The sequence below is a fragment of the Bos indicus x Bos taurus genome, chromosome 1, assembly GCF_003369695.1.
Source record: "Bos indicus x Bos taurus breed Angus x Brahman F1 hybrid chromosome 1, Bos_hybrid_MaternalHap_v2.0, whole genome shotgun sequence".
Lineage (NCBI taxonomy): Eukaryota > Metazoa > Chordata > Mammalia > Artiodactyla > Bovidae > Bos > Bos indicus x Bos taurus.
In genome coordinates this window covers 136,378,116-136,402,536 of record NC_040076.1, presented here as the reverse complement: position 1 = coordinate 136,402,536, position 24,421 = coordinate 136,378,116, and the positions used below count along the sequence as shown (strand labels likewise).

Genomic DNA, 24,421 nt, shown 5'->3' with positions numbered 1-24,421 from the left:
TGTAAATTGATACAGCCACTATGGAAGATGGTACGGAGATTCCTTAAAAGACTAGGAATAAAACCACCATATGACCCAGTAATCCCACTCCTAGGCATATACCCTGAGGAAACCAAAACTGAAAGAGATATATGTATCCCATTGTTAATTGCAGCACTATTTACAATAGCTAGAACATGGAAGTATCATTGATTTTATAGTTAAATAATTATGTTCTTATTCCAAATAAGCCAGAAACATAAGGCAGAAGACAAGAAGGACTTTCTATGAAACATTACTATGTGGCAGCATAGTGCCCCACATTCTACATCAACTTGGTTATTCTTCATTGGAACTCTAGGTCATAGGCAGATTAGTTACTTTGCTCAAGGTCAAGAGGTTGGCAGAAGGTGACATACCGGGTACAATTCCAAGTCTATATAAAGTCTAGTATTTTCCTACCTTCTGTTGCTGCATCTTGAGAAAGCTGAAGATATTCTTCATCCTGAAAATCATTCCCTAAAGCAGCCCAGTGAAAGGAAAACTGGCAAATGATATACATTTATAATCTTTAAACCAAAATCAAATTGGAAACTTCCAATATTCTGAGTGCCCTCCAGTCACCATGAAACCCGGAATGCCCAAAGTGTGGGAGAAACGTGTTACTTGGCAGATTGTGGTCCAAAGGTCCTCACCTCTTTCTTAGCAGCAGCACTGCCCAGAGTATCAATGCTGCGGGCAGTTTTCAGGGTCAACAAGCGGATCTCCTCAATGGCAATGCGGCTTTCAGCTATCCAGTGAGCTACCACCTCCTGGAGGGGAACAAAGGGCAGCAGAAGAAGGAGGAAATAAGCTGGTGTCTGAGGTCCTCATATAACACATGAAAACAACCTATTCTATATATTAATATTTTTAAATGGAAGACTTAGTTTGATATAACCACCCAGCCATATACACAGTATTTGGTGTGGCTGCAGGTAACATTGGAAGATTTTAGAAAAAAAAATGTATTTGTTCATAAAAATAATTTATTTTGGATATTCTGGTGTCTAAAGTCAAGACAGCCAAACTGAGCAGCTGTCTTGTTGCCAAGACTCTCCATACTGGCTATTTTAAATGCTAACTGCATAGTCCCATTGAAACTTGTAAAGTGTAGGTGGTGGATCTGCTTACAGACAGTCTACATAATTCCCAAGACAATTGCAGTGTGAGAATGGTCCATCAGTCCTTCCTTGTATTGTTACTATTATTTATTTAGTAAACATAACTTTTTCTAACACATTCATAGACTGGCATAACCACAATAAAGATACAAAACAGTTTCATTTTCCCCCCAAAACTCCCTCATGCTGCCCCTTAATAGCCCTACCTCTAACCTGTAGAAACCACTGAATGGTTCTCAGTTATTATGTTGTTGTTGAAGTGAAGTGAAGTTGCTCAGTCATGTCCGACTCTTTGTGACCACATGGACTGTAGACTACCAGGCTCCTCCATCCATGGAATTTTCCAGGCAAGAGTACTGGAGCGGGTTGTCACTTCCTTCTCCAGGGGATCTTCCCAACCCAGGGATTGAACCCAGATCTTCTGCATTGCAGGCAGACACTTTACCATCTGAGCTACCTGAGAAGAATTGTGTCCAACTCTTTGCGATCCCATGGAATGCAGCATGCAGTCCTTTGAGCACTCATGTCCACTGAGCTGATGTCCATTGAGTACTCACGTCCATTGTACTAATGACGCCATCCAATCATCTCATCTTCTGTCACCCCTTCTCTTCCTGCTCTCAGTCTTTCCCAGTATCAGGGTCTTTTCTAATGAGTCAGCTCTTTACATCAGGTGGCCAAAGTATTGGAACTTCAGCTTCAGCATCAGTCCTTCCAATGAATTTTCAGGGTTGACTTCCTTTAGGATTGACTGGTTTGATCTTGCTGTCCAAGGGACTCAAGAGTCTTCTCCTACACCACAGTTCAAAAGCATCAATTCTTCAGCTCTCAGCCTTCTTTATGGTCCAACTCTCACATACATACATGAGTCCAGGAAAAAACATAGCTTTGATTATATAGATCTTTGTCGGAAAAGTGATATCTCTGCTTTTTAATATGCTGTCTAGGTTTGTCAGTTATTATACTACTACCTTTTTCCAAAAGTCATATAAATGGGATTCTTTAGCGTGTGTTATTTAGAGGCCAGCTTCCTTCACTCAGCATAATTCATTTGAATGTCATCCAAATTGTTCTGTTTATCAACTGCCCCTTCCTTTTTTTCAGTGAGTAGTATTCCACTGTAGGGATGTACCACAATTTGTTTATCCATTTACCTGCTGAAGGACATTTGGGCTGTTTTCAATTTTTGGTGATTATTAAAGAGCTTCTGTAAATATCTGTATGTGACTTTTTGTGTGAATATACCTTTTCATTTTTAAAAGCAAATTCCAGGAGTGGAGTTATTAGGTCATGTGGTAAATACTTATCAGCTGTCAACATTTTCCAGAGTGACTATGCCATTTTACCTTCCCACCAGCAGTGTATGAGAGTTCCAGTTATCAGCACTAGGTATAGTGAGTACTTTTAAGTTTTAGCCATTTTCACAATGTGCAGAGATATCTCATGGTGGTTTTAATTTGTATTTCCGTAGTTGCTGATGTCAGAGAAGGCAATGGCAACCCACTTCAGTACTCTTGCCTGTAAAATCCCATGGGCAGAGGAGCCTGGTAGGCTGCAGTCTATGGGGTCGCTAAGAGTCGGACACGACTGAGTGACTTCACTTTCACTTTTCACTATCATGCATTGGAGGAGGAAATGGCAACCCACTCCAGTGTTCTTGCCTGGGGAATCCCAGGGACGGGGGAGCCTGGTGGGCTGCCGTCTATGGGGTCGCACAGAGTCGGACACGACTGAGGCGACTTAGCAGCAGCAGCAGCAGGTGCTGATGTGTTTGTTTGCCATCTATACATTCTGTATTTCTCTGTATTTATTTAGGCTTCTTTCATTACTTTTATAATTTTTAGCATATAGATAGCATACATAGTTTGTTATATGTGTACCTATTTCCTTTCTTAGTCTATTGTAAAATGGTATTTAAAAAAGTTCAGCTTCCAAATGTTCACTGCTAGCTAGTGGTAAAGAACCCACCTGCCAATGCAGGAGCTACAGGAGACGTGGGTTCAATCCCTGGGTCGGGAAGATCTCCTGGAGGAGGGCGATGGCAGTCCACTCCAGTATTCTTAACTATGGACAGAGGAGTCTGGTGGGTTACAGTCCATAGCGTCATAAAGAGTTGGACATGACTGAAGTGACTTAGCATGCAGTATATAGAAATAAAATTAATTTTATATGTTGATATAATTCTGAGACTTTGCCAAACTCACTTATTTTTAGTTCTAGGAGGGATTGTTTGTTTTGCTTGGTAGATTCCTAAGGATATTATATACAATCATGTTGTCTGCAAAGAGGCACAGTTTTATTTATTTTTTTCCCCCAACTAAGAACTTTCTTTTTCTTGTCTCACTGCAATGGCTAAGACCTCCTCTATGACAATAAAGAACAATCGTGAGAGTAAACATCTTTTGTTCTCAATTTCGGGAATTAAAACACTCAGTCTTTCATTACTAAGTATGATGTTAGCTATAGAATTTTTAGATGGTCTGAATCAGGTTAAATAAATTCTTTTTTATCTCTAGTATATCATGAATAGATGCTGATATTTAGTTGCCGTTTTGCATCAATTGATCATGTGGGTTTTTTTTTTTAGGCAGTTAATATGGTAGATTACAATGAATAATTTTCTTAATGATTGACATATGAATATGAATCAGCCTTGTATTCCTGGGATAAACATTACTTGGTTGTTCTTTTTATATACTGCTGGGTTGCTCTAGATTTTTGTATCTATAGTGGTCTGTAGCTTGTTGTTTGGTAATTTTGGTCTCATAAATGAGCTGGAATGTGCTTCTTCTTCTTCATTTTCCTGGAAGAGATTGTGTAGAATTGGTGTTATTTCTTCTTTAGTAATTCATCAGAATTCACCACTGATACCATTTGGGCCTGAAGATTTTTTTTTCAAGATATATTAAATTGTGACTTCAACTTCTTTAATAGAAGCATTTAGGGTTATCTATTTCATATTCTTCCAACAACACAAGAGACTACTCTACACATGGACATCACCAGATGGTCAATACCGAAGTCATATTGATTATATTCTTTACAGCTGAAGAAGAAGAAGCTCTATACAGTCAGTAAAAACAAGACCAGGAGCTGGCTGTAGCTCAGATCATGAACTCTTTATTGTACAATTCAGACTTAAATTAAACAAAGTAGGGAAAACCACTAGGCCATTCAGCTATGACCTAAATCAAATCCCTTATGATTATACAGTGGAAGTGACAAATAGATTCAAGGGATTAGATCTGATAGACAGAGTGCCTGAAAAACTATGGACAGAAGTCTGTAACACTGTATAGGAGGCAGTGTTCAAAACCACCCCCAAGAAAAAGAAATGCAAAAAGGCAAAATGGTTGTCTGAGGAGGCCTTACAAATAGCTGAGAAAAGAAGAGATATGAAAGGCAAAGGAAAAAAGGAAAGATATATCTCTCTGAATGCAGAGTTCCAAAAGATAAGAAAGCCTTCCTAAGTGAACAATGCAAAGAAATAGAGGAAAACAATAGAATAGGAAAGATTAGCGATCTCTTCATGAAAATTAGAGATACCAAGGGAACATTTCATGCCAAGATGGGCACAATAAAGGACAGAAACAGTATGGACCTAACAGAAGCAGAAGATATTAAGAAGAGGTGGCAAGAATACACAGAACTGTACAAAAACGATCTTCATGACCCAGATAATCATGATGGTGTGATCTATCACCTAGAGCTAGACATCTTAGAATGTGAAGTTGAGTGGGCCTTAGGAAGAATCACTATGAACAAAGCTAATGGAGGTGATGGAATTCCATTGAGCTATTTCAAATCCCAAAAGATGATGCTGTGAAAGTGCTGCACTCAATATGCCAGCAAATTGGAAAACTAAGCAGTGGTCACAGGACTGAAAAAGGTCAGTTTTCATTCCAATCTCAAAGAAAGACAATGCCAAAGAATGTCCAAACTGCTGCACAATTGCACTCATCTCACATGCTAGCAAAGTGATGCTCAAAATTATCCAAGCTATTCTTCAACAGTACATGAACCAAGAACTTCTAGATGTTCAAGCTAGATTTAGAAAAGGCAAAGGAACCAGAGATCAAATTGCCAACATATGCTGGATCATAGAAAAAGCAAGAGAATTCCAAAAAACATCTACTTCTGCTTCATTGACTATGTTAAAGCCTTTGACTGTGTGGATCACAACAAACTGTGGAAAATTCTTAAACAGTTGAGAATATCAGACCACTTTACATACCTCCTGAGAAACCTGTACGCAGGTCAAGAAGCAACAGTCAGAATCAGACATGGAATAACAGATTGGTTCAAAATTAGGAAAGGAGTATGTCAAGGCTGTATATTGTCACCCTGCTTATTTAACTTATATGCAGAGTACATCATATGAAATGCTGCCTGGATGAAGCACAAGCTGGAATCAAGACTGCAAGGAGAAATATCAATAACCTCAGATATGCAGATGGCACCACCCTTAAGGTAGAAAGTGAAGAGGAACTAAAGAATCTTTTAATGAAGGTGAAAGAGGAGAGTGAAAAAATTAGTTTAAAATTCAACATTCAAAAACTAATATTGTGGCATCCAGTCCCATCACTTCATTGCAAATAGTTGGGGAAACAATGGAAACAGTGAGAAACTTTATTTTGCGGGGCTCCAAAATCACTGCAGATGGTGACTGCAGTCATGAAATTAAAAGACATTTGCTCCTTGGAAGAAAAGTTACAACAAACCTAAACAGTGTATTAAAAAGTAGAGACATTACTTTGTCGACAAAGGGCCATATAATCAAAGCTATGATTTTTCTAGTAGTCATGTATGGATGTGAGAGCTGGACCATAAAGAGTGCTCAGCACTAAAGAATTGGTGCTTTTGAACCATGGTTTTGGAGAAGACTCTAGAGAGTCCCTTGGACTGCAAGGAGATCCAACCAGTCAATCCTCAAGGAAATCCATCCTGAATATTCAGAAGGACTGATGCTCAAGCTGAAACTCCAATACTTTGGCTACCTGATGCAAAGAGCCAACTCATTAGAAAAGACCCTGATGCTGGGAAAGATTGAAGGCAGGAAGAGAAGGGGACGACAAAGGATGAGATGTTGGATGGCATCACCGACTCAACAGTCATGAGTTTGAGCAAGCTCTGGGAGATGGTGAAGGACAGGGAAGCTTGGTGTGCTGCAGTCCACGGGGTCGCAAAGAGTCCGACACGACTGAGTGACTGAACAACAACAGCAATTTCATATTCAGTGAATTTTGGTAGTTTGTAGGTTTTTGGGGAGTTGATCCATTTCATCTAAGTTGTTAAATCTATATGATCGTCATACATGCCTGAGGGTGTGTTTCCCAAGCTCCAGACCTAGAGTGAAGGAGACTCAATAAGCTTCAGTACCAGTCCCCATTCTCTAGTTTAGCCTTTCCCAGAGAACTTTAGACAGTAGTTTAGAGAATACCTGCACAAATTAAGAAACTTGTGCTTCCAAAGACTTCTGTTTCCAGGAAGATGGAATAGATGTACTTTCCCCTATTCCTTTGACAAAGTACAAACCAAACATGGGCATTGTCTATAAAACAAGCATAAGAAGACTCTGAAAGGTAGAGAGAAGAAGGCAGACTGCAAGGGACTTTTGGACCAGAAAAAGAACATGAAATTAAGTTCCTTGGATTTTCTCTTTGTCTCATATATCCCAGACTTGGAGCTGAAGAAGCCAGCAACTTGAAAATGCCAATGAGCACAGACAAAAATCAAATGAAAAAGAGCCTCAACAAAAGTCTACTGTCTATAGCTGAAGGACTGGGAAAGGGCAGCTAAAAAGACAGAAAACTTAGAGAATAACCACTCTACCTATGCCAAATACTGCAGAAAAGTATGATTGACCCCACCCCAACTCATGCCAACATAGGCTTCCACCGTTCTGAGTGCTGTAATGAGGTACCTCAACACCCTGTCCAGGGTGGTATTAGACAAGTAAGGAGTGACACCAGGAGCAAGTTCTCTCCCTTCTATGATGTCAATGGGGACCACTCAGTGATAAGAAAACATCTCTATCCACAGGTATCAATGTAGGCTGAGCGGAAACCTGAACTTCTACCTACCGGCAGAGGTAGTGCATCCCCTTACTCTAACTGAGTACTGCCAGATAAACCCAGCTAAAATAGAAGGTTTAAATAAGGACTCATAATATAATATGAAAATGTTTAGGTTTTAATAAAAAATCTTTTGTCATATCAAAACCCAGGAAGTCTGAAAATGAATGATTATGTGAACACTGAGGTGACAGAGATGTTATAATTTCTGACCAAAGACTTTAAAGCAACTATAATAAAAATGCTTCAATTAGTAAATGTAAACACAGTAGAAACAAATGAGAAAACAGAAAGTCTCAGCAAAGAAACTTAAATATTAGTAATGAAACAGAAGAAATAAAGAACCAAATGGATATTTTATAACTGAAAAATGTAACAATTTAAATAAAAACCTCAGTGGATGGGCAGTGGATGGCTAGCAAAATGGAAGAGACAAAGGAACAAATCAATGAACTGTAAGACAGGTCAATAGAAATTGACCAATCCGGACCACTAAGAGAAAACAGAATAAGAAAATTTTTCAAAGACTAGCATTAGGGACATGTGAATTATAATAAAATATCTAACATTTATGACACTGGAGTCCAGGAAGGAGAGAAAGAGGGCAAGACTGAAAAAATACTCTAAGAACTAATGGCTGAAAACTTCCCAAATTTGGCAAGAGACATAACCTATAGATTTAAGAGGCTGAGTAAACCTAAAGCATAATAAATCCAAGAAATCCATGCCAAGACACATCACAATTAAACTTCTAAAAACTAAAGACAAAATCTTAAAAGCAGCCAGTGAAGAATGACATCTTATCTACAGGGAAAATATATATGCATATGCCAGGAGGAAATGGCAGGATATTTTTTCAAGTGCTGGAAGAAAAGAATTGTCAACATAGAACCTTATACTCAGTGAAGATATCCTTGTTGTTTAGTCGCTCAGTTGTGTCCGACTTTTTGTGACCCTCCTTAAGGAGGAGAAATCAAGACAGTCTTAGATAAAGGAAAACAGAGAACACTTGCCTACAGACCCTAAAAGAACAGCTTAAAAAAGTCTTCTAAACAGAGGGGTTAAGGGGGAACCTAGGAAAATCAAGAAGGAATAAACCATGAAAAGAAAAATATGGCTACAGAAATTAGTTTTTCTTTTCCTCTTGAATTTTCTACACTATGTTTGATGTTTAAAGTAAACATTTTAATACTATGTGATGTCATTCTACATGTACATAGAGGAAATATTTAAAACAATTATAAATGGTGGAGGTTAAATGGACTTAAAGGGAAGTAAAGTTTCTTCATTCAAACTGGTCAAATGATGATACCAATAGAGTAGTGGGATATATACATACATATATTAATATATGTATTATTATTATATGTTATATGTATTTATATTATAACATCCAGAGCAACCTCTAAAAGAGTTTACAAAGAGATACAATCAGAAACATTCTAGATAAAGCAAAGTGGAATTCTAAAAATGTTAAATTAACTGATTGGAATGCAGGAAAAAACAGAAACTAAAAACAAACATAAAATGGCAGATTTAAGCACTAACCTCAATCTTATTACAAAGACAATGAACTAAAAAATGTGACCCAACTAACTATATGTCATCGAGAAATTCACTTCAAATATAATGATTTAGGCAGGTTGAAAACAACCTACCAAAAATAAAAAAATATATCATGCAAACATTAATCAAAGGAAAGCAGGAGCAGCTATATTAATACCAGATAAAAGTAGACTTCAAAGTACTGAGAATTACTTGGAGGTCAAAGCACAGAGACAGAGAAGGTCATTATATAATGATAAAAGGATAAATCCTTATGAAGTCTTAGCAATCTTAAATGTGTATGCATCAAATAACTGAACTGCTGAATATGTAAATAAAAAACAGAAAGAACTGAAAAGGACAGTAAACAAATCCATAGTTCTAGTTGAAGACTTCAACACCCTTCTCTCAACTATTGATAGGACAATCAGAAAATCAGCAAGGATACAGAAGAACTCAACAATAACATCAACCAATAGGATCTAGTAGATATTCATAGAACACTCCACCCAACAAAAGCAGAATCCACATTCTTTTCAAGTATCCATAAAACACATAATAAGATAAACAATATCTTAGTCTATAAAGCCAACCTCAACAAATTTTAAAGAACTGAAATAATACAGAATTTGTTTTGTAACCACGTGGGATCAAAAATAGCAAGATAACCTCTAAACACTTGGAAATTCAGTAACACATTCTCGTGACCCACTTCCATGTATCAAAGAGAAATTTCAAGGGAAATTGAAAATGGAATGAACATGAAAATACAATACATACAAATTGTGGGATACAAATAAAGCAGTACTGCGTGGAAAATTTACAGTGCTAAATACATAGACTAGAAAAGTGGAAAAGTCTAAAATCTATAATCCAAGCTACCATACCAAGAACCTAGAAAAACAGAGCAAAATAAGTCCGAAGAAAGCAAAAGAAAAGATATGATAAACAGCAGAAATCAATAACACTGAAACAAAAGAGAAAATGAAACAAAGATCTTGTTAATATTAACTCATATCAATCATTATATTGTATAATTCTATATGTTAATACATAGTCTTTGAAAAGAGCAATAAATTTGACAGACCTTTAACTAGACAGACGAAGGAAGGAAGGTACAAATAAACAATTTTGTATCCTTTAGGGGATATCACAGAAGACTTTGCAGACATCAATAGGATAATAGGAGAATATTATGAACAACTCTTTTTGTAGAACAGCATTACTACAAACAAAGCAGTGGAGGTGATGGAATTCCAGCTGAGCTATCTCTAATCCTGAAAGATGATGCTGTTAAAGTGCTGCAGTCAATATCCCAGCAAATTTGGAAAACTCAGCAATGGTCACAGGACTGGAAAAGGTCAGTTTTCATTCCAATCTCAAAGAAGGGCAATGCTAAAGAATGTTCAAACTACCACACAGTTGCGCTCAATTCATACGCTAAAAAGGTTATACTCAAAATCCTTCAAGCTAGGCTTCAATGTATGTGAACCAAGAACTTCTAGATGTACATGTTGGATTTAAAAAAGGCAGAGAAACTAGAGATTAAATTGCCAACATCCATTGGATCACAGAATAATTAAGATAATTCAAGAAAAAGATCTGCTTCATTGACTATGCAAAAGCCTTTGACTGTGTGGATCACAACAAATTGTGAAAAATTCTTAAAGAGATGGGAATACCGGACCACCTTACTTGCCTCCCGAGAAACCTGTATGCAGGTCAATAAGCAGCAGTTAGAACTGGACATGGAACAACAGAATGGTTCAAAATTAGGAAAGGAGTACGTCAAGACTGTATATTGTCACTCTGCTTCTATGCAAAGTACATCATGTGAAATGCTGGGCTGGATGAAGCACAAACTGGATTCAAGATTGCTGGGTGAAATATTAACAACCTCAGCTATGCAGATGCTACCATCCTAATGGCAGAAAGTGAAAAGGAAGTAAAGAGCCTCTTGATAAGGGTGAAAGAAGAGACAGAAAAAGCCAGCTTAAAACTCAACATTCAAAAAAACTAAGATCATAGCATCTGGTCTCATCTTTTCATAGCAAATAGAAGGGGAAAAAGTGGAAACAGTGACAGATTTTATTTTCCTGGGCTTCAAAATAACTGTGGATGGTGACTGCAGCCATGAAATTAAAAGATGATAGCTCTCTGGAAGAAAAGCTATGACAAATCTAGACATCATATTAAAAAGCAGAGACATCACTTAGCTGACAAATATCCAGAGTCAAAACTATGGTTTTTCCAGAAGTCATGTATAGATGTGAGAGTTGGACCATAAAGAAGGCCGAACGCCAAAGAATTCATGCCTTCAAATTGTACTGGAGAAGACTCCTGAGAGTCCCTTAGACAGCAAGGAGATCAAACCAGTCAGTCCTAAAGGTAATCAATCCTGAATATTCATTGGAAGGACTGATGCAGAAGCTCCAATACTTTGGCCACCTGATGGGAAGAGTTGACGTATTGGAAAAGACCTCGATGCTGAGAAATACTTGGGGCAGGAGGAGATGGGGGCGACACAGGATGTAACAGTTGGATGGCATCACTGAGTCAATGGACATGGGTTTGAGGAAACGCCGGGAGATAGTGAAGGAAAGGGAAGCCTGGCATGATGAGTGCATGGTGTCGCAGAGAATTGGACATGACTTAGCAGCTGAACAACAACAACATGTTTGCTACAGTACATTGCTTCAGTGGTGGGTATTTTGATCAGTTTCCCTATCACAGTGATGTTCAACATGGTAGCCAATAATCATACGCAATGTGAAATACGTTGTCTGAAACAAGATGTATTATACATGTGTGAAATGTACATCTAATTTAGAAGAATCAGTTTTTAAAAGAATGTAAAATACCCACTAGTAATATTTTTATATTGATTTCATGTTGAAATAATATTTCAGATATATTGGATTAAATAAAATGTATTATTAAAATCAATTTCATCTGTTTCTTTTTACTTTTAAAGAATGTAGCTACTAGAATATTTTTGGATAAGGAAATGACAACCCACTCCAGTTTTCTTGCCTAGAAAATACCAGGGACAGAGGAGCCCAGTGGGCTGCCATCTATGGGGTCGCACAGAGTCGGATACGACTGAACCAACTTAGCAACAGCAGCAGCAGAATATTTTAAATTACATTTCTGGCTTACACTATATATTTCTGTTGGATAGCACTGTCCTAGAGGTTGAAACCAAGCTCTGAATTAACAATGTCAAACAAAACTCCAGCAGTCAGTGTCTTTTTTAATGGCTATCAAACTAGGTAACAACAGACTGGTTCCAAAATGAGAAAGGAGTCCATCAAGGCTGTATATTGTCACCCTGCTTATTTAACTTATATGCAGAGTATATCATATGAAATGCTGGTCTGGATGAAGCACAAGATGGAATCAAGATTGCTGGGAGAAATATCAATAACCTCAGATACGTGGACGACACCACTCTTATGGCAGAAAGTGAAGAAGAATTAAAGAGCCTCTTGATGAAAGTGAAAGAGGAGAGTGAAAAAGTTGGCTTAAAGCTCAATATTCAGAAAACGAAGATTGTGGCATCCAGTCCCATCACTTCATGGCAAATAGATGGGGAATCAATGGAAACAGTGACTTTATTTTCTTGGGCTCCAAAATCACTGCAGATGGAGACTGCAGCCATGAAATTAAGACACTCCTTGGAAGAAATGATATGACCAACATAGACAGCACATTAAAAAGCAGAGACTTGACTTTGCCAACAAAGGTCCATCTAGTCAAGGCTATGGTTTTGCTAGTAGTCATGCATGGATGTGAGAGCTGGACCATAAAGAAAGCTGAGCACCGAAGAATTGATGCTTTTGAATTGTGGTGTTAGAGAAGACTCCTGAGAGTCCCTTGGACTGCATGGAGATCCAACCAGTCAATCCTCAAGGAAATCAATCCTGAATATTCATTGGAAAGACTGATGCAGAAGCTGAAACTCCAATACTTTGGCTACCTGATGCGAAAAATTGACTCACTGGAAAAGACCCTGATGATGGGAAAGACTGAAGGCAGGAGAGGGGGATGACATAAGTTGAGATGGCTGGGTGGCATCACCGACTGGATAGGCATGAGTTTGAGTAAGCTTCAGGAGTTGGCGACTGACAGGGAAGCCTGGTGTGTTGCAGTCCATAGGGTTACAAAGAATCAGACACGACTGAGTGACTGAACTGAACTGAATTGATCAAACTAGGTGATTATAATTTCATGAACAAACCACCATAAGCAATTACTTCTTAGCATTAGAATAAAGGAAGTGGTCTTAGGTGGGTCTCTACAGGCCCTAGAATTTCTAAAAAGAATTAAATGGGTGCTCTAAGAAGGCGCCAGATTTATTTACTAGGAGAGAACTTTGATAAAGAACTTTTTTCTTTAGTGCCTGGAATAAATTAGAAGGCAGCTGGAAAGGATCTCCAAATTCAGGGAAGTAGAATGTTACTTTGACAAATTAAAAAAGAAAAAAAAAGCTAGCCCAGATTTTTATTTGACCTGTTCACACATCTCTTAGCTCTTGCCAGATAATTTCCATTATGCCAAATGCAAGAGGCTTTCAGAGAAGGGAGGAATATTTTTGAAAAGCCCAGGCTTGTTATGCTTGCTACATTAAGTTTACAAAGTGGAAAAGAAATTTCTCTTTAGCACAGTATTAAAACATCTGTCATGAAAGCAGCACTTAAGGAGAGTGCTTTTGTGTGTTCAAGATGCCTGTAGGTTAACCTTTCTGTTCCTCCTTGCACCCTGCTTGGGGTTTGGGTGGCAATTTTGAGAAGAGAAATGTTCATGAAATGACATTTGATGCCATGAACAACTCTTTAGCTCTTACTCCAGCAGCATCGTGGAGTTGTATTTATAGCCTCAAACTTTCGTATCATTTTACCTTCTACAGTGCCCATCCAACAGTTGAACACTTGCCCTTACTGTTTACTAAAAGGGTTCTTCTACAAATTATTCCCAGGTATGTGCCATAAAGCAGGCTATATTTTTTCATAAGAACAATGTTATAACTTAGTCATAGATTTGCTAAATAATATTTCACAAAAAAGAAAGCATGGCCTATAACAATTCATGATAAAAAATATACTGTAAAATTTTTATAAGTTTGTCACAAATGAACTTTATAACTCCTTGTAAAGTACAGTTGAGACAATCTTATAAAATGTACTAAAATATACATGTCCAGCAAACATGGATACAATTTACCACTACAAGTTTGACCTAACAGTACATGTTAGTAATCTTAAGTATTAAATATTCAATAATAATTTTTCTCACCTTCTTAGAAGGGCTGTTAAGGGGATGATTTGGCTATCTCATTGCTCTTAAGAAGTTTTCCATTTCAGCTTAAAGCTCCTTTGAATATTTATTATAAGCAAGGAAGTCTGATATGGTAGCATCTTTTCCTCTTGATAAATATTTTCTAATTTGGATTATAGTGCCTGGATGTAAGTATTGTTCTTCGTAAACAATAGGCTCAGTAGTACATAACTTAGAGATGAAAATTCAAAATATCATGAACACCCCAGCTAATGCTGGTCCCATTTCTACTTGCATTTCTCCAGCAACAGGGAGCTCACTTCTTTATAAAGCAGTCCTTTCCATTTTTAGATCTCTTCTTTCACTGAGTTTTGCACTATTTTCCTGTATTTCTCCACTTATCTGTCTTAATTCCTCCACAGAGCCAAAGAATAAGGCTTCCTTCTTCCTTAAAACAGCCCTCTCATGTCCACAGAGAGGGCTACTGTATGAAGTTCTCTAGAGAATGAGAACCGGAAAGTCGAACAAATTATCGACACTTTGTGTGCTGAGGTGTTGAAGCACTTAAGGAATGATTAAATCTTGCACAAAGATAACTATCTCTCATCAGCCTATATATATATATTCACATATAGCTTGAATCTTGCACAAAGATAACTATCTCTCATCAACCTATATATATTCACATATAGCTTGAATCTTAGGATTTTTCATTAATTTTTATTGGAATATAGTTGCTTTACAATGTTGTGTTAGTTTCTGTTGTACCAAAGTGAATCAGCTATATGTATACATATATCCCCTCTTTTTTGGATTTCCTTCCTATTTAGGTCACCACAGAGCACTGAGTCCCTTGTGCTATACAGAAGGTTCTCATTCAGATCAGATCAGATCAGTTGCTCAGTCGTGTCCGACTCTTTGCGACCCCGTGAATCGCAGCACGCCAGGCCTCCCTGTCCATCACCAACTCCCGGAGTTCACTCAGACTCACATCCATCGAGTCAGTGATGCCATCCAGCCATCTCATCCTCTGTCATCCCCTTCTCCTCTTGCCCCCAATCCCTCCCAGCATCAGAGTCTTTTCTAATGAGTCAACTCTTTGCATGAGGTGGCCAAAGTACTGGAGTTTCAGCTTTAGCATCATTCCTTCCAAAGAAATCCCAGGGCTGATCTCCTTCAGAATGGACTGGTTGGATCTCCTTGCAGTCCAAGGGACTCTCAAGAGTCTTCTCCAACACCACAGTTCAAAAGCATCAATTCTTCAGTGCTCAGCCTTCTTCACAGTCCAACTCTCACATCCATACATGACCACAAGAAAAACCATAGCCTTCACTAGACGGACCTTTGTTGGCAAAGTAATGTCTCTGCTTTTCAATATGCTATCTAGGTTGGTCATAACTTTCCTTCCAAGGACTAAGCGTCTTTTAATTTCCTGGCTGCAGTCACCATCTGCAGTGATTTTGGAGCCCCCAAAAATAAACTCTGGCACTGTTTCCACTGTTTCCCCATCTATTTCCCATGAAGTGATGGGACCGGATGCCATGATCTTCGTTTTCTGAATGTTGAGTTTTAAGCCAACTTTTTCACTCTCCTCTTTCACTTTCATTAAGAGGCTTTTTAGTTCCTCTTCACTTTATGCCATAAGGGTGGTGTCATCTGCATATCTGAGGTTATTGATATTTCTTCCAGCAATCTTGATTCCAGCTTGTGCTTCTTCCAGTCCAGTGTTTCTCATGATGTACTCTGCATATAAGTTAAATAAACAGGGTGACAATATACAGCCTTGATGTACTCCTTTTCCTATTTGGAACCAGTCTGTTGTTCCATGTCCAGTTCTAACTGTTGCTTCCTGACCTGCATACAGGTTTCTCAAGAGGCAGATCAGGTGGTCTGGTATTCCCATCTCTTTCAGAATTTTCCACAGTTGATTGTGATCCACACAGTCAAAGGCTTTGGCATAATCAACAAAGCAGAAATAAATGTTTTTCTGGAACTCTCTTGCTTCTTCCATGATCCAGCGGATGTTGGCAATTTGATCTCTGGTTCCTCTGCCTTTTCTAAAACCAGCTTGAACATCTGCAAGTTCACGGTTCACATATTGCTGAAGCCTGACTTGGAGAATTTTGAGCATTACTTTACTAGCGTGTGAGATGAGTGCAATTGTGCAGTAGTTTGAGCATTCTTTGGCATTGCCTTTCTTTGGGATTGGAATGAAAACTGACCTTTTCCAGTCCTGTGGCCACTGCTGAGTTTTCCAAATTTGCTGGCATGTTGAGTGCAGCACTTTCACAGCATCATCTTTCAGGATTTGGAATAGCTCAACTAGAATTTTATCACCTCCACTAGCTTTGTTTGTAGTGATGCTTTCTAAGGCCCACTTGACTTCACACTCCAGGATGTCTGGCTCTAGGTCAGTGATCACAGCCTATTTTATACATAGTAGTGTATATATGTCAATCCCAACCCTCCTATTCATCCTGCCCTGTCCCCCCTTGGTATCCATGTTTGTTCTCTACCTCTGTGTCTCTATTTCTGCTTTGCAAATAAGTTCACCTGTATCATTTTCTAATTTTACATATAAGTGGAATCATATGTGGAATATTATATGATATTTGTTTGTCTCTTTCTGACTTAACTCTGTATGACAGTCTCTAGGTCCATCCACATCATCAGACTACATTTAAATACAGATTACAAATAAATATATTTTGTGGAAAAGAATCACCTTGTTTATGCAGAGGAAATCTCTTTCTGACCAAATAATGTTATTTTGGTTAAAGGTTAGTATAGTGCATTGGGCTACAATAAATTCAAATAAGTAATTACTCTTACATGTGAACAAAGCTTCTTCTTAAAGGCCACCCTTTGGTTTGCTCGTTCACACATGATCTGTAAAGCACGTTCAGCCAGACCTATCGTTCTCATACAGTGGTGGATTCTGCCAGGTCCAAGCCGGCCTTGGGCAATTTCAAATCCCCTACCTTCACCTGTGAGAAAGAAAGGAGAACATGACCACAGCCTATTTCTTTTGTTATTTACACAAATCCTGAGAAAATAATGAACTATCCTCAATAAAAATGGCATTCCGGTAGGAAAAAAGTAAGTTCTGTAATCAGGTCCACTATACATTTATGGAACTTTGATTTCTAATACATAGAAATGTAAACCACCATCATTAAAAACTTGGATCAGATTCAAGAACTGATCTGAAGTAGGTCTCTTCAGTACCTACTCTGCATAAGTTATTTTGTTAGTGTTGCAATGGTTACCAAGGTAGATAAGACACAGTCCTGAGTTCAGAAACTAGAAGAGGGGCAAGGATGCTAGGGATAAGGGATATGGAGAAGGACAAGAAAGGCATAGGAGGGAAAGGTGTTTGTTCATCAATGGTAACCTGAGGGCCTGGCAGGATCAGGGGCTTATTGAATGGATGAGATGAGGAGTACAAGAAACTTCTTGAAAGAGGTGGCATCAGAGATGTTCCTTGAAGGTTGGGTAGGATTCCAACAAGCAAGAGGATGAAGTCATTCAAGGAATACAATGTTCAGAAACTACTGAGGTTTTATTAAAACAAGTAGAGGCTTGAGGATCATGTTTTAGGAAAAAGTATGTTGCTCCAAATTGTATAATTTTTGTATTTAGCTATGTTTTCAATTGATGTGACACCACATCAAATACTTAAATAAAACCTTATTATTGTTATTGTTATTATTACCAAAGGAAATAATTTTCCCTTATAAATGGAGTAAACAAGAAGGAAAGTATCTAAATTATGGTAGACTTCACATCTTTTTCAGATTTTGACCTGAAAATATATATTTTTTAATTACTAGAGAATCATTTGTTCAATTTATCTCACCTAGTATTAAATTGGTGGCAGGAACTCGCACTTGATTAAAGTGGATCTCAAAATGTCCTCCATGGAAATTATCTATGAAATAGAGAATAAGATTTTAGAGAACAAAACGAGGTGACAAAAAGGTAGTCAGAGATAATTAATCTACTGAAGACACTGGAATTTAAAGGCCTCATATGTCAGACATTTCTAGGTAGATCTGAGCCCTGAACCCCCAGTGCTGTGCAGCCCAAAAAACTTATCAACTGTTTAAGAAATTTTAAGAGATTTTAGATATCATTTCATCCAGAGGTTTCTGAATGGATTTTCTGAAATTGTAGAGCTGTGAAAAAGAAGATGGCTCCATAGCTCAAATTAGATCATCTTATTATTGTTTTATTATTGCTTCTTCTTTAAAATTTTTAATATACAGGCTTCCAAAGAAAATTTTGCTTGGGAAAATAAAAAAGGTTCCAATGGTTCAAAATTTGCAAGTGAATTATGTAATTCTTATTTTATTACTGTGGAAACCAATGCCTAAAGATGTGAAGAACCTGCTCGAAGGAACAGAGCAGGTTTAGCATTAGAGACAAAGCCAAGGCTGGACGTGCAAGTATATTTGCTTCCAGTCTAGGCTTGTTTGCCTCTTGAAAACGCGGGCATGTGACAGAGACTGGGAACACATCCACACTTTGTCTTTATATCATCCTTCCTCCTTGCCAAGTTCTGGAGATAATCTCCAGTTAACTCCACACCCTTTTCCTGTCAGAACAGACATTAATAATCAACTCTGTCCACATTATTTCTTTTGGCCTTGGCACAGGGAGTTGGAGAGATGTTGGTGAAACTGTCCTACTGAAATTTGAAACATAGGCTCTACAATGGTGGGAATTAATAGCCAACCAACATTATTAGCCAACCAACAGTCTTTTAGGCTGTTGTTCTACAACCCAACCACTTAACCTGTGGGTACATTTTCTAGCTGCAACCTACAAAAAGTAATCCACCTCTTGAATATTTGCATTAGCCACATTTAACAATAAAGAGAAAGCCAGGGTCACCACAAAACCTAAAGTTCAGTAAACTTTTTTATAACATTTATCATTTGCTGACAGCTACCTAGCTTATTTACATGTCTGTATTTATCCTCTGTCTCTGTCCCCCAGCAAGTAAGCTCCACAAGGGCAGAGATCTTTGTTTCCTGTGTTCACTATTGTATTCTAAGCACCTGTAACACTGCTTGTGCGTGTGCGTGCGTGTTAAGTCGTTTCAGTCATGTCCGACTCTTTGCAACCATATGGACTGTAGCCTGCCAGGCTCCTTTGTCCGTGGGATTATCCAGGCAAGAATACTGGAGTGGGTTGAGTGCTCAACAAATACTTGCAGAGTGAGAAACCTGAGCAGCAAGGAAACAGTGAACATGAGACTGAGTAAAAGTATCCTTGCTTCTTAGACATTCCACCCAAGGACAGAGGAAGGAAAAGTTCTGCATTCAAATCATTCAAAACCCTTTGCTTATTAACTCTTGTAGGTTGATTAAGAAAGTTAAAAATGAGTATTACTATGAGATACTTAATTTTTCACATCTATTTCATTAACCCTTCCTCAGTTGCTATGCCTTAAATGCCAGTTTGCCCTTTCCCCAAACCAGAAAAAATGTGGTAGAATGCTGCACCACCTCTCTTTTCATTTGTTCTATTCTGAACTCCACTGGTAATTTATACTAAGGATCAAAGGATTTCTAAGAATCCATCTCATGCACTAAAATGTTATCTATTTCCTTCAGAGTTATTGCATATTCTAGGTTTTCTACTTGCAAATACACAGACAAGTTGATTGAATACTTACCCAGGTAGCCAAAAACTGTCAAGGGCCTTATTATTTCTACTCCAGGTGTGTTGATAGGAACAAGAATCATGCTGTGTTGTTTGTGTCTGGTCAAAAGAAAAGTAGAGGTTAGGAAGTTTGCTAAGTGGAAAAATAAAACAGATGTTAGGTGGAGACTCAACTGTCATCTTTTCATTGTTGCTTTCATGTAATCATGTAAGTAATGATGTCTGGAATAGGAATTGTATAAAAATCATTAAATACATTCAGATGCAGCCTGTGATCTGGAATAACAATGATTTGAAAATATGTGAAAGTTATTTAATTGAGGCTTCTCCTTGCTCAGAATGGTAACTGGGAACTGATATTTAATATATTAAACATTTCAAGATTATTGCCTTGGATCTAAATATCTAATCAGTTAATTACTTACAGACAGTTTTGAAAAAGTTTATATATCTTATAATTGGATCCAAACAGCTTTGAGAATTCAGCAACACTTTTTAAAACAGGAAATTTCACAGTGAAGAATGTATACCAACACTTCCTAAAATGTTTTCTAAATATATCTTTAGCAAAGTAATTGTGAAACAACAGACATATGACATTTAATATCATAATATACTTTATATTATTATAATTTATGAGATTAAATAGTGAATTTTAAGTAAATTGAGTACAAAAAAAGACTGACTCTTATTCCTCATAGATTTCTCAATCACTATTGTTTTATTACCTGGTTTCAGAGTTATTGTTAATTCTTCCCATAACAATTGCAATTTTGCACTTTGGATTCCCAGCTCCTAAAACCAGAGAGACAAAGAAAAGAATACATCATAAAAAGAAATTTTTAGTCTGACATTTCACACTAAAGGTTCTAATCTTTCTAAGTTTACCTCTGGAAAAACAAACAAACATATAGGAAGAAAGCCCTTGATCATTAAAAAAAGATATCCTTATGTACAAAACTGTATAGCACTCAAGAAAATTGACTAACTTAGGCCTAGAATGGACTTTTTCAGTGATAACTGCTGCATGAAAATAACCAGAAGTCAAAGAAGCCATGAAAGAACTGCAGCCCTTAAGACAAAGTGATGGCTCTCCCATTCATACCATTTCAAACATCAGCATGCTAGAAAGACTATGAACTTCTAACGTATTTCCTCCTGTTTAGATCTCATATTCTCTGACCTATGGACAACAGTACCAAACTCACAATATTTACTCCACAACCAGTGACTGAGAAAGACTTAGTTTCCCCAGCCATGGAGTTGGATGAGGGTGAGTCTGTTTCAATTAAACAAACTGAAAAGCATTAATCCATCTACAAACAATTAGAAATTTGAATACTTACTGGATATGTAATGATATTAAGTAATTTTAGGTGTGCTAACGACATTATGGTTACATTTTTAAAAGAGCTCTTATTGAGATGCACACTGAAATGTTCATGAGAGACATAATGTGATATCTGGGATTTATTTCAAAACAATATGTGCAGAGGAGGAAATGGGAATAGGGATGAAGCAAGGTTGGTGCCCTGAAAGTGAATCATGTTTTCTTGCTTCTTCATTTAATGAATAATTTTCCATTTTATTCTGGACATAATGATTGCTTTGTTTTGAAGACTCTGGATTCTGTTCTCTCTCTCTGAAGACGGTTAATGTTATTGTTTTAAGAGGCAATTAACCTAGGTAGAGTCAAACTGCAGAGTCTGTCTCAGTTAAGGTGAATGAGAGGCCACATTTCAATACTTGAGCTCTTTCATTTAGCTGCAAGGTGCTTTGAGTCTGCCTTGTGAATCACTTTGATTCATGAGTAAGCCAGAGACTTGGGCAAAGCTTACACAGGAAACAGAGCTCTCTTGCTCCTGTTTCCTCCTTTCTTGCAGTCTCACCCTACTCTATCATTTTTCTGGGAGCAATGGCTGCCTCACTATCCTCTAGTTCCTTAGGACACAAAGACCTGCATTATCTAGAGAAGTTTCAGCATTCTCACACCGCATTGAGTCCTTCGGCCAAATTCTTAAAATGAGACCTTGAGTCCATCTCATCTTCTAAATTCTGACTCTGCTACAAAATCAGCCTGTCTTTGGTCACTCTACAGACTCTTCAGGTAGTTATTTTTTGTAGTTTTTTAGTTGTTATCTGTGAGAAGGTCAATCTTAGGTGCTTAATCCACCACACCAGAAATGGCACTCCCCTAGAGTTTTTAAAACTTTGCCAAAACCAGGTTTTCACTTCTCTCATGTGATGGTTTCTTAAATCAGGTACCTATCATTAGTGTCAGTTAAAGTTTTAGAAATGCAATGATCACCTCAAAATATGATCACATAAGAGGCAGAATTAGGAATCTTAGAAGTTTAAAAAATTGTAAATCAATAAAACCAAAAGCTTACCATTCTATTCCCCTCAATTATTCTATATTGTGAATTATACATGTAAAGTAAAATACGGTTAAAGTTAAAATACAATTGTTTTAAAACCAAAGCTCTAATTTGGGTTTTTTCAAATTTAATGGATACTATTTTTTTTCAATCAGTTCTGAAAGGACTCTTTATAAGAAGGATGTATCAGCTGCTACATCTTCCAGATTTTAGTGAAAAAAGATTTCCCCACTCACATATCTCAAAATTAAGTTTTAAAAATCTCAGATGTTATACTCTTGATGTTGAGTCCATTTGACTATCCTCATTTATTGAACCATGTTTGACTTTACAAATTGTTTAGTTATTTTTACATAAGTGTGTCTTTCTGATTTTTACAGGTGCTAATACAGAGAAAATGAATTCCACAATTCTGAGGATCAACCCAAAAAACATTAGGATGATTCAAACAGTAGATGATAAAAGTTAAATTTCAATGTGGATATTAATGGAAATTTCTTATCTGAAAGCACTGAGCAGAGGGAATTTTTTTATCCTTGATTGACTCCGGTTCTGCAATGTTATGCAATCATGCTTTGATTTTTTCTAGAAATTATAGACAAAAGAATCTTTTCCAGAAAGGCTTATTTTTAATTTTTCAACTGGATATTTTCCCACTTGCAGTTTCTTAGGTTTTACTTGTGGGAAGATTTGAGGCTCTAAGAATGAAGAGTCAGGCCACTTGCCCTATATAACACATTGTCTCCTTGGTGGGTGTACGTCTAAAAATCAGATTAGGACATAATGGTATGACTTGGGGTTCATTTCATTAGAGATCTTTTCTTTGTCCACTTTATCCTGATAATCAAAACCACTTTGGGTACATCTTTTAAGGATTCATGGATCTCAATCCTTCAAAAGTAAACTCTTCTCTATAATTCCCTTAAACTCTAACTGAAAGCACTCCTTTTCTAATTCCATATTTTTTCTCTAATATTTCCCAATAGGATTTCTTGTCCTGCTCTTTTTATTATGAAAAATTGTTGCCACAACTTTAAGTACCTAAACAGATTTCAGATATTAGGTAAATTTTGATGAAACTCAAGAAACTAGGAAAAGAATTCTTCAATTCTGCTTTGCCCAATCTAACATGGAAAACAATTCAGATTCTAAAAAAGTGAAACTTCTAAATTGGCTCTCCTTTTGGGGGTCATTAAATAGAGGAAGTAAGGATGAATACATAAGCTGTAAATTTTGAAATATTTTGATTTAACCTTGATGTTTCAGAAAATGGGAAAACCCTCACACAAATATATCATCTCATCTTAGCTACAAGCAAAATTTGGCAGGTGCAGCTGCTGAAATGTCCTTCTTCTAAAGAGTTTTTGTTCTCATGTTATTTTACTTAATGGACAGGATACCAAATGTCAAAAATTAAATATATTAAAGGAAATCTGAATAGATCAGAAAGCATTTAAATATTTATCTGCTGTGTCACAGGCCTTCAAGAGTGAAAACAGATGGCACAGATAAAATAATTTTGGTTTTAATCCAGACTGTGTGGTATTTCAAACTGTTCAAGAGCCAGGATTAAGTTAGGCTGAAAGGGACATTTTCCTGATATTTGCTGATGAGTTTCACACGTTCTTACAACCACATGACTATCAAACAAAATTATTCTATAACACAAGAAAATATGACAGGTGGAGAAAAACATAACTGTTGAGTATGGATATGGTCTGCAACCATAGGGAAAGTGATATAAACAATAATATAATATGAAGTACAATTAGTCATTTACAAAGCATCAAGGTTATTTCTACCAATATCGAACTTCTGATGTGAAATATATAAACTTCATTTGGTCTTACCATTAATACTAATGAAAAGTGAAAGAGTGAGTCACTCAGTCGTGTCTGACTCTTTGTGCACTGTGGATCGTAGCCCACCAGGCTCCTCTGTCCATGGCATTCTCCAGGGAAGAATACTGGAGTGGGTAGCCATTCCCTTCTTCAGGGTCTCCCACATTGCAGGCAGATTTTAAAAACAATTATGTGTTAACGAACATTTTACAATGAAATTTCCACTTGTTAAAAAAAAATGTTTATCGTACAGTTAAGGAAAAAAAAAAGTGGGCTTCCCTTGTGGCTTAGCTGGTAAAGACTCCACCTGCAATGTGGGAGGCCTGGGTTAGATCCCTGGGTTAGATCCCTGGGTTGGGGAGATCTCCTGGAGAAGGGAAATACTACCCACTCCAGTATTCTAGCCTGGAGAATTCCATGGACTGTATAGTCCATGGGGTTGCAAAGAGTCGGACATGAATGAGCAACTTTTACTTCACTTCACTAAGGAAAAA

At 37.3% G+C, this 24,421-nt stretch overlaps 1 protein-coding gene across 1 annotated transcript in view; it reads right to left on the bottom strand.

The window, feature by feature from the left end:
• ACAD11 (acyl-CoA dehydrogenase family member 11) overlaps positions 1-24,421 on the bottom strand; it is a 119,473-nt gene that overhangs the window by 4,864 nt on the left and 90,188 nt on the right. Inside the window, exons 14-18 of the mRNA XM_027545974.1 lie at positions 20,437-20,503; positions 19,722-19,807; positions 17,898-17,969; positions 16,871-17,025; positions 675-791 (exon numbers count right to left, since the gene is read on the bottom strand). Of these exons, the coding sequence (XP_027401775.1) occupies positions 675-791; positions 16,871-17,025; positions 17,898-17,969; positions 19,722-19,807; positions 20,437-20,503 (497 nt within the window). The remainder of the gene's footprint in view (positions 1-674; positions 792-16,870; positions 17,026-17,897; positions 17,970-19,721; positions 19,808-20,436; positions 20,504-24,421) is intronic.